Source organism: Musca domestica, unplaced genomic scaffold (assembly GCF_030504385.1).
Source record: "Musca domestica strain aabys unplaced genomic scaffold, Musca_domestica.polishedcontigs.V.1.1 13, whole genome shotgun sequence".
Taxonomy (NCBI): Eukaryota; Metazoa; Arthropoda; class Insecta; order Diptera; family Muscidae; genus Musca; species Musca domestica.
The window spans coordinates 1389317-1401422 of record NW_026712172.1 but is presented as its reverse complement, the minus strand read 5'-3'; the positions used below and the strand labels follow the sequence as shown (position 1 = coordinate 1401422).

The 12106-nt window shown below is 36.4% G+C and overlaps 1 protein-coding gene across 1 annotated transcript; it reads left to right on the top strand.

The window, feature by feature from the left end:
* The first annotated feature begins 4020 nt into the window (after nt 1-4020).
* Nucleotides 4021-11497, top strand: LOC131800868 (uncharacterized). Its single transcript, XM_059118722.1, has 2 exons — nt 4021-4435; nt 10939-11497. The coding sequence occupies exons 1-2, from the start codon at nt 4410-4412 to the stop codon at nt 11495-11497; spliced, it is 585 nt and encodes a 194-aa protein (XP_058974705.1). The 5' UTR covers nt 4021-4409.
* The last annotated feature ends 609 nt before the right edge of the window (nt 11498-12106 follow it).

The following is a 12106-nucleotide window of genomic DNA, read 5'->3' as shown; positions in this document are numbered from 1 at the left end:
AGATGCGGGCAATAATTTGGGCTCTAAAGGAATTAAATTGTTACTTATATGGTGCAAAGAGCATAAAAATATTTACTGATCATCAGCCGTTGACCTTTGCGCTAAGCAATAAAAACACAAATGTAAAGATGAAAAAATGGAAGGCGCAATTGGAAGAGTATAATTATGAGTTAATCTATAAGCCAGGCAGGACGAATGTGGTCGCAGATGCGCTATCAAGGCCGCCGATGGCAGATGTTAACACAGTAACACCAACGGTTCACAGTGCCGATACCTCTTCAGAAGATCTAATTTATTCAGTAGAAGTCCCAATAAACACCTTTAAAAATCAAATTCTTATCGAGGAGTCCACAGAATCCTCATATGAATTCAAGATAGTGTTCCCTTCCTATCATCGGCATACGATCAAAGAACCAAATCTAATGGAATCAGATTTAAAGACTATACTGACAAAGTACTTGAATACAATCGTCATTAATAGGATCAAAACCACCGAACCAATCATGCTTAAAATTCAAGCTTTGTACCCTGATTACTTCAAAAATATTCAAATTAGGTTTGCTCGCATATTAGTAGAATATGTGATCGACGAAGAAAGACAGAAGCAAATTATAATCGAAACTCACAATAGAGCGCATAGGAACAATGCCGAAAATAGAAAACAAATCCTAGAAAATTTTTACTTCCCTTCTATGACCAGGAAAATAAAAAATTTGCTCAAGATCTGTAAAATATGTAAGGAGAATAAGTACGAACGACATCCGAACGTTTCGAAACTTCATGCAACTCCTATACCAACGCATCCTGGGCATACAATACACATTGACATCTTCTCTACCGACAAGTTTCGAGTTTTAACCGCAATAGATAAGTTTACAAAGTTTGCAATAGCAAAAATGTTGAATGGCAAAAGTGTCGAAGATATTAGGATACCATTAAGAGAAATAATTTTTTATTTTGGTGTACCTAAATTAATTGTATTTGATAATGAGCGATCATTTAATTCACAGAGTATTAGGTTCATGTTGGAAAACGAACTTGGCATTGAAATCTTCACAGCACCACCATATCAGCAAATGGCCAAATAGAAAGGTTCCATTCCACATTGTCAGAAATTATGAGATGTAGTAAATATGAACATCCCGATTATTCTTTTGAAGAACTTCTAGAAATCAGTGTCAACAAATACAACCACACAATACACTCATCAACTAATAAGAAACCTGTAGACCTTTTTTTTGGCAGACCAACAACCTTCGGGCCAGAAGACTATGAAAAAACCCGCCTCAATAATTACGAAAAACTCCTAAAGAAGCAAGAAAATGATTTGGCGTATCATAATCAGGGTAGAAATGAGCCAAAAGAGTACAAAGAAGGTCAGAAAATATTTGTCAAACAAAACAGGAGGTTAGGAACAAAGTTGTCGAAACGATTTAAGGAGGAAGTAGTAAAAGAGAACATGCACTGAACTGTTCTAACGGAATCAGGAAAAAAAAGTTCATAAAAGTCATATTAGAAACTAACAAATAAATGCACGTGGCCTTTAGCTCTTACTTACAGGTTGCTAAGGCCTTATGGAAATCCTAGATTATTCTCAATCTGAGATCGTCTTTATAGAAAGTGGAATAGGGAAAATCCAAACGGGTTATTTTAGAGTATTGCACTTTATAGACGTCGATGAATATGCAACAACATTGGAGCAGATCAAGACAAGTCTGAGAAATAACATCCCACCATCCCATCCACTTCTTCCCTTTCTCCTAGAAGACATCCGATCCATTACATCCCTAATTAACAGGCTAACCCTTTCTAAAAGACATACCAGGGCGATTAATGAAATAGGAACTGTTTGGAAATGGCTCGCCGGAAGCCCTGACCACGACGACTTCCAGATTTTGGCTGACAAAATGAACAACGTCATAGAAAATAATAACAATCAGATTATCATTAACGAAAGACTTATTGAACAGGTTAACAATGTCACTATCACAAATAATAAAATCTTGAAATCTCTTAAAAGTAATGAAAATATGCAAAACACCCTAATCCTAAACGAAAAATATAAAATTGATGTAATTAAAGAGAAAATTAAGAATATAAATATTGCAATACAATTGTCAAAATCAAACATTGTAAACACATTTATGTTATCTGATGAAGAAATGCTTGAAATAGAAAAAATATTTTACGATGATAACATCCCTTTTATGAACTTAGAAGAAGCATTGAATTTTGCTAATATCAAAATAGCATGTAATGATAAATTTATAATTTACCAAATTATAATACCAAAAACTTTGAGCAATGTTTGTAAAAAATTAATTTTAAAACCTATAAAGAGAAAGAATGCCATTATAAATTTAGACTTTAAGCAAATATTTGTATGTGAAAAGAGTAATTTTGGAATTAGAAATAATTGTAACATAATTGATGGGGTCACACTGTACCTATCCAGCGAATTAACAAATTTGACAAATAATAATTGTATCTCAAAATTAATAAGAAATATTCCTCATAACTGCTCTATTACGAATGCTGAACATATTAAGCAAGTAGAAGAAGTCGAATCTGGACTAATATTGTTAAACGATTTCACTGGAAATATTTTTGTAAATGAATCTGAACAAAAACTAAACGGTAGTTACTTGATAAGATTCCATAATGTTTCTGTTAAGATTAATAACTCTGAATTCGAATCTAAAGAAGTAGCATATTCCAAACCGTTACCAGCATTACTTCAACATGTGTCAACGAGGAGTGATATTGAAGAAATTTTATATTTGGAATTTTTAAAATAATTGCATGTAAGGAACAACCAACGAATCGAGCGATTGAATTTTAAATTCGAAAGCAGCATACTTACCAAAGCTGGCCTCGTGACTATAATGATATGCGTTGCATTGGTGATGGCTATTAGAAGAAACAAGAACAAGGACAAGATTGTAGTCCGGAATGAACTCAATACTGAAACAGCAGGAATTAATGAAGGGCCTAACAAGAATTTGATGTCACTACCTACTCCTGTTAGAGCGCAGGGGATTCCAAGCCGCAAGAGTCTTTACAATATTCCATTTTACTAATCAAACGGAACGCTTGATTTTTCAGCAGAGAGGAGTTAACGACTTAGTCCAACCACTCCACAGTGTCACACCAAAACCACTTCCAACTTTCCGCTGACACCGCAAAATCAGTCCAGCGAACTCAATCAACCTTCAACAAGAGGATCATATTCCACTGAACGATGGGAACAACATTTAGCCAACGTAGCAGTTTATGCAAGTGGCGTGATCGCCACAGCACCCCTCAATTATAGTTATAAGACACAATTAAAATCAATTCTAAGCTGACTTCTGAATAAAGAGGTGCATAGCACCGCAAAAGCAATTAACAATTTTTTTTGATTTCAATTAACTTTGACTTCTAAATAAAGAGGTGCATAGCACCGCAATAACAATCAGGAAAATATCTGATCACAATTAACTTATATACATATATAAAAGTTAACACACAATATGTTATAAATTCAAAATATATTTGGCACATGTAAATACAGTTCACACGAAAATATTTCATCAACTCAAAGTTGCACATCCGGTAGTTAACCTGTTAAACCCAAGAGATACTTGGCGCGTGCAGACAGAATTACCACGAATTTCTTTCATTTCATTTCAAACACATTTTCGTTCTATATTAAAAGTGCAATATCTGGCTTGAATTGCAAAACGTAAATAAAAGAAAATGAATTTAGTTTCGTAAGCAAAATAATGTAAGCATGTATTGGTATTACAGTAAATCAGGTTCAATGGAAATTTAATAAATTAAATAAATGAAAATGAATTTAGTATCGTAAGCAAAATAATGTAAACTTGTATTGGTATTAAAATAAGTCTCTTCCAAATAATAAACAGATAACGAAAACACTCTGTCAGTGAACTTCGTGAATAAACGTCAAATCGCGGTTTTCGACAAACCAAAATTAACAAGTATCTCATTGTTTTTGAGACCTTAACTCAGAAAGGTCTAACTGGCGCCCGAGAAAAATTGGGTAATTAAGTCACCCATCGCGCTAATGTAAAGAAGGAGGCCCCCAAGTATCCTTACGGAAAAAAGGACGCGTTTGAACGCAAGCCGCTTTACTAGTGAGACAAAAAAAAAAAAGAGACTGACCTCGAAAATTAATTGAAATCATAACAAAACAAAAAAAAAACTACTAAAGTGAACTCTAAAATACTCGATAATACGATACAAAAGAAAAAAAAGGGAAAAAAAAGGAACAACAAAATCTATCTAATCATAACAAAATCTATCTAATCTAAAACAATAGTGAAAGTGACTTCATCATCTGTAATCCAACCTATACAACGAGGACACCACATCAGGATACACCACATCAGGATACACTTACCAAGATGAAGATGACTCTACTTTTTTTATCGTAAGCTACTAAGAAATTATAGATTATATTTTGACAATATATTCCAAATAATTTTAAGTCTAATTATACTATGTAGCAACCTTTAGAAATTCCTTTTTGTAAAAAATATACTCCTTTGCGAGTTAGAACACAAAAAATAAAAAAGATTAAAAACGAAATAAATTATTTCTGTCTCTGTGTAGAAATTTAAACCTAATAACTGAAAAAAATTATCTTTAAAATGGCTAATCCCAACAATTTGATACGTCCACCCATTTTAAATGCCCCCGTTCAAAATCCTCCTATCCCTCCTAGTCCTCCTAACCAACCTGGTAGAAACGAACAAGGACAGATGACCCTAGCGGATCTTCGGACTGTTATCTTACAGTTAATTAACAGCCAGTTACCTGAGATGCTACAGGCGTCGTTAAATCCGAACGCCATTCAGGGAAACGCAGTAGATCAGGCTATCGATGTGGAACATTTAGGCAATTTAGGGGATTTAGATAAAATCCCAGACGTTGTCAAATGCCTCAGGGAATTTTCGGGCAAAGCTGGAGAATTTAATTCCTGGAGGAAAAGTGTTGAGAGAATTTTAAAAATTTACGAAAATCTCAGGGGTACGCCAAAGTACTACGGTATTTGAAATATCATCAGAAGAAAAATAGTAGGTAATGCGGACATCTCGTTAGAATCGTATAACACGCCTTTAGATTGGGCCGCAATTTCCAAATGCCTAACATTACACTACGCCGACAAAATAGATGTGTCGACGTTAGAATATCAAATGACAAGACTAATTCAGGGCAATTCAACTGTGCATGAATTCTATCAAAATGTGTATTCGCACTTGTCACTGATATTGAACAAATTAGGTGGTTTAGAGGCTGGAAATGAAGCTCTTAATTTACTGACACAGACTTATAGGGGCAAAGCCAAAGGCATCAATGGCGACTTACCTAGACTGCTGGGCATGAGAGAGCCAGCGGATCTACCTCAGGCCCTCCATTTGTGTCTGAAGTTGGAAAACCAAAAATTTCGCACTAATCATGCACAAAACTACAATAATCAACCAGCTAGGAAAGACTATCAACCACCATCAACTCCCAAATACAACTTTCAAAGGAACAGACAACCCTTCCATCCAAGCCTACATTCCATACCAACAGAATCTTCCTACTATGAAACCTAACAACAAGATCGGTGATCAAAGCTCTAACTACCCAAGGCATCCACCACCACGTCCTACAGCACCCAAGCCAGCAGAACCAATGGATGTCGACCGAAGCATTCGATCACAACAAATAAATTACGCGAACAGACCACCTCAACAGCAATTCCTAGGTAAAAGACCTCCAAACCCACCTTCAAAGCAGAACATTAATCCTGCTAAGGCACAACGTACCTTCCACATAAACACGGAAATGACAGATACTTTGGAGCATGACAACGTAAATTACGAAAGTCATGATCAAGACCAGGAATTAACCGAATATTATGACCAGGAACTAGAGAATTTTTATTACGACACTTATCAAGCCGAGGAAGATGACAGAGCCGTTAATGAAGTAGGTGCAGAACTAAGTGACATTCATTTTTTAGAATGAACTTTTCGTTCCCATACTTTGAATGTCGAGCGAAGAGCGGAGAAATCCTTAGAATCCTCATTGACACCGGCTCTAGTAAAAATTACATCCAACCCAATTTAGTAAAAAAAATAATCCCTAACAAAACTCCATTTTTTGCGAAATCTGTGGCGGGTGATGTACAAATCACATCGCACACGTACTTAAACCATTTCGGCTTGAGCGAGAGACTTAAATTTTTCCTAATGCCTAGCCTAAAATCTTTTCATGGCATTCTAGGTAACGATAGTTTGAAGGCATTGGATGCGGTCATTCACACGAACAAGAATTATATGGATGTCCGTCACCATACTATAATTCAACTTAAACAACACATAAGCCAAAGTGTAAATTCAATAAAGATACAGGATGATCACATGAAGGTCGAACAGAAGGAAATGATGAACTCGTTGGCAAAAAAAAAAAACCCCAAGCTCTTCTCAGAACCGGAAGAAAAGTTAACTTATACTACCAAAGTAATTGGAGAAATCCGTACGTCAACTGATACCCCAGTTTACACCAAATTTTACCCTTACCCGGCTTTGTTAAGGCGTGAGGTTGAGACTCAGGTAGAAAAGTTATTGAACGATGGAATCATACGCCCGTCGAGATCGCCATACAATTCCCCCGTATGGATAGTCGACAAGAAACCGGACTCTCAAGGGAATAAGCAGTTTAAGATGGTGATAGATTATAGAAAATTAAATTCTGTCACAATTTCAGATAGATATCCTATCCCTGAAATATCAGACGTACTAGGGAAATTAGGGAATAGTAAATTCTTTTCAATCCTAGATCTTAAAAGTGGATTCCACCAAATTCCACTAAAGAACTCCGACATAGAAAAAACGGCATTCTCAATTAATAACGGGAAATACGAGTTCACCCGTTTGCCATTTGGATTGAAAAATGCGCCTTCGATATTCCAACGTGCACTGGACGACATTCTCCGCGACCCCATAGGCAGGACATGCTACGTATATATCGAGGATCACATTCGGGATATTCATGACATATTCAAAACGCTAAAAGAGGCTAATATGAAGGTCCAATTGGACAAATGCCATTTTTTCAAGCAGGAAGTAGAATTCCTCGGATTTATAACCTCCAAAGCTGGGATAAAAACAAATCCGAAAAAGTTGAAACTATTGCAAGTTTCCCACAACCCAGAACTATCAAGGAACTCCGATCGTTTTTAGGTCTTTCAGGCTACTATCGCCGGTTCATAACCCTTAACATTACTCTTGAGAGGAGATGAAGGTCGCATATCCAAGAGACAGTCGGCAAAAATTTACGTAGAATTTAACGAGGACGCTGTAAAAGCATTTTCGAAATTAAAAAAATTATTTAATATCAAAGGACGTGCTGCTATCCTACCCAAATTACGAAGAACACTTTGAGCTGACAACTGATGCGTTAAATTATGCTCTTGGAGCAGTTCTCTCGCAGGGAGGAAAGCCTATTACCTATATCTCAAGAACACTGAATAAGGCCGAGGAACACTACGCGGCAAATGAGAAAGAAATGCTCGCTATCATCTGGGCCCTCAATTGCCTACGAAATTACCTATACGGCGCAGCGAAGTTGAAGATATACACGGACCACCAGCCTCTCACCTATGCTCTTAGTAATAAGAACAATAACAGCAAGATAAAGCGCTGGAAGGCTATATTGGAAGAGTATGATTACGAACTCTTCTATAAACCAGGAAATGTAATGTAGTGGCAGATGCCCTTTCTAGAGTGCCGGAAGTATCACAAATTAATTCAATGACTGAAATGACGCATAGTGACGACAGTTCATCACACAGGCTTATTTATAGCGTTGAAACACCCATAAACGCATTCAAGAACCAAATAATTTTTAGTCCAAATTCAACCAATCCCGGGTGATGTACAAATCACATCGCACACGTACTTAAACCATTTCGGCTTGAGCGACAGACTTAAATTTTTCCTAATGCCTAGCCTAAAATCTTTTCATGGCATTCTAGGTAACGATAGTTTGAAGGCATTGGATGCGGTCATTCACACGAACAAGAATTATATGGATGTCCGTCACCATACTATAATTCAACTTAAACAACACATAAGCCAAAGTGTAAATTCAATAAAGATACAGGATGATCACATGAAGGTCGAACAGAAGGAAATGATGAACTCGTTGGCAAAAAAATTACCCAAGCTCTTCTCAGAACCGGAAGAAAAGTTAACTTATACTACCAAAGTAATTGGAGAAATCCGTACGTCAACTGATACCCCAGTTTACACCAAATTTTACCCTTACCCGGCTTCGTTAAGGCGTGAGGTTGAGACTCAGGTAGAAAAGTTATTGAACGATGGAATCATACGCCCGTCGAGATCGCCATACAATTCCCCCGAATGGATAGTCGACAAGAAACCGGACTCTCAAGGGAATAAGCAGTTTAGGATGGTGATAGATTATAGAAAATTAAATTCTGTCACAATTTCAGATAGATATCCTATCCCTGAAATATCAGACGTACTAGGGAAATTAGGGAATATTAAATTCTTTTCAATCCTAGATCTTAAAAGTGGATTCCACCAAATTCCACTAAAGAACTCCGACATAGAAAAAACGGCATTCTCAATTAATAACGGTAAATACGAGTTCACCCGTTTGCCATTTGGATTGAAAAATGCGCCTTCGATATTCCAACGTGCACTGGACGACATTCTCCGCGACCACATAGGCAGGACATGCTACGTATATATCGAGGATCACATTCGGGATATTCATGACATATTCAAAACGCTAGAAGAGGCTAATATGAAGCTCCAATTGGACAAATGCCATTTTTTCAAGCAGGAAGTAGAATTCCTCGGATTTATAATCTCCGAAGCTGGGATAAAAACAAATCCGAAAAAAGTTGAAACTATTGCAAGTTTCCCACAACCCAGAACTATCAAGGAACTCCGATCGTTTTTAGGTCTTTCAGGCTACTATCGCCGGTTCATAACCCTTAACATTACTCTTGAGAGGAGAAGAAGGTCGCATATCCAAGAGACAGTCGGCAAAAATTTACGTAGAATTTAACGAGGACGCTGTAAAAGCATTTTCGAAATTAAAAAATTCTTTAATATCAAAGGACGTGCTGCTATCCTACCCAAATTACGAAGAACACTTTGAGCTGACCACTGATGCGTTAAATTATGCTCTTGGAGCAGTTCTCTCGCAGGGAGAGAACTGAATAAGGCCGAGGAACACTACGCGGCAAATGAGAAAGAAATGCTCGCTATCATCTGGGCCCTCAATTGCCTACGAAATTACCTATACGGCGCAGCGAAGTTGAAGATATACACGGACCACCAGCCTCTCACCTATGCTCTTAGTAATAAGAACAATAACAGCAAGATAAAGCGCTGGAAGGCTATATTGGAAGAGTATGATTACGAACTCTTCTATAAACCAGGAAAATGTAATGTAGTGGCAGATGCCCTTTCTAGAGTGCCGGAAGTATCACAAATTAATTCAATGACTGAAATGACGCATAGTGACGACAGTTCATCACACAGGCTTATTTATAGCGTTGAAACACCCATAAACGCATTCAAGAACCAAATAATTTTTAGTCCAAATTCAACCAATCCCTATAAATTCGAAATAGTATTCCCAACCATCCACAGGCACACACTTTCAGAAACAGATTACACCCCCGAACAGCTTGTTTTAACTCTAAAAAAATACCTTAATCCATCCGTAATAAATGGTATTAAAGCCCCCGAATCATTAATGGGAAAAATTCAGGAAATCTTTCCACACCATTTTGCAAACATTCGCATCAGATTTACAAACCTCCAAGTAGAGGATGTCAAAAATGATCACCAACAGGATGAAATAATTATCAGTACTCACAAAAGAGCCCACAGAAATGCTAAAGAGAATAAAATACAAATTCTTGAAAAATTTTATTTCCCGAGTATGAATAGCAATGATGAAATAATTATCAGTACTCACAAAAGAGCCCACAGAAATGCTAAAGAGAATAAAATACAAATTCTTGAAAAATTTTATTTCCCGAGTATGAATAGCAAAATTAACAGAATCGTCAAACAATGTGCGGTATGTAAGGAAAATAAATACGATAGGCATCCATCGAAACCCGAATTGAAAGAAACGCCAATACCCTCACACCCTGGCAAAATTCTTCATATTGACATCTACAGAACTGAAAACCAACTTGTCCTCACAGCATTGGATAGATTTTCAAAGTATGCGCAGTGCAGGATTATTAAGTCAAGAGCCGTTGAAGACGTGAAAGAGTCCTTACGAAAACTTGTCTTTTTATTCGGCGTTCCAAAAATTATTGTTTTTGACAATGAAAAATCCTTTAATTCGGCTTCAATTACATTTATGTTACAGGACCAATTGGGAATAGAAATCTACAAAGCTCCACCATATGCGAGTGCAGTAAACGGACAAGTCGAACGATTTCATTCCACCCTAACGGAAATCATGCGCTGTCTTAAAACCGAACGCACATACCCTACCTTTCTAGAATTGCTAGACAGATCAGTTTATGAATATAACTATACCATACACAGCACAACGGGACAGAGACCACTTGAAGTATTTTTCGGACGAAGAGTTAGTACAAACCCCGAGATGTACGAAAAGGCAAGACAAGACAACATTCAAAGATTAAGAGACAAACCTTAGAATCCACAATGAGAAACGAGAACCAATCAGACAATTCGACCCAGGAGACGTCATTTATGTAAAAATTCACAAGCGTTTAGGAAGCAAACTATCACCCAAATTTAAGAAAGAAATTGTCAAGGAAAATGGTTTCACCACAATTATTACAGAATCAGGAAGAGTAGTCCATAAAAGCAACATAAAAAACTGAATCCATTTTTATATTTCCCTTTGTTACAGAACCTTTTTAACTCTTTTCACCTTTTCGACAACCGAGCTACAAATTTTGAACTACACACTGTCACACCTCGTAACTATTTTTAGTGGACCTGCAAAAATACAGGACGGCACATTTAACATTATCCACATTATAGAAATGGACAGATACAAGAACTTCGTTGACGATGTACAGAAGGAAATCGTACAAACCATCCCTAAATCCAATCCCTTTTTCCCACTCCTAACACACGAAATATCCCAAATTCATGATATCCTAGAAGGCATAGAACCAATGGAACCACCCAGGAAAAAGAGATCCATCAATATATTAGGTACTGCCTGGAAGTACATCGCCGGATCACCAGATCACGATGACTTTGTAACAGTAAAAAATGCATTGGATCAAACTATCCTAAATAATAACCAACAAGTAGTTATAAATGACATCTTTACAGAAAGATTACAAAACCTTACCCAAATTACCAATCACATAACCAAAGCAATTAAAGATAATAAAGATTTTGTAAACGAGGCTGCACTCAGCATGCAAATTAAGCTCAGATTCATAAAAGAAGAATAACTAACATCAAATTCGCAATCCAATGGGCAAAACAAAATATTATAAATTCATTTTTGTTAAATAAAAAAGAAATAAAAATAGCACTGGAGAAAATAACAGATGACAATATTTTATTCACATCAATAGAAGAAGCACTCAAGTTTGCAAACATTAAGGTCCTTTACAATCAAAGAAAAATTTTGTATATCATTGTAATCCCGCTTACTAGCAAAGAACAATTCGATAATGTTATAATTAAACCTGTAAAAAGAAATAATAGAATCATAACTACCAAGTTTAATGAAATAATGAAAAATAACCATAAAATATTTGGCATTAAAAGTGAATGTGCAATAATAAATAATGTAAAAATCTGTAAAAGTGACAAATTGGTAAACATATCCAACGATACTTGCATCCCTCCGCTACTAAACGGAATGAATTCATCTTGCCCAATGGCACACGGCTACCATATACCCCAAATAGAAAATATCCCACCCGGTATCATTCTTCTTAACGATTTTATTGGAACAATAAACAATGATACGGTTAATGGAACATTTTTAATTAAATTCCACAACGAATTGCGAATAAACGACAAATATTACAGAAATTTAGAAGCTCCACTCT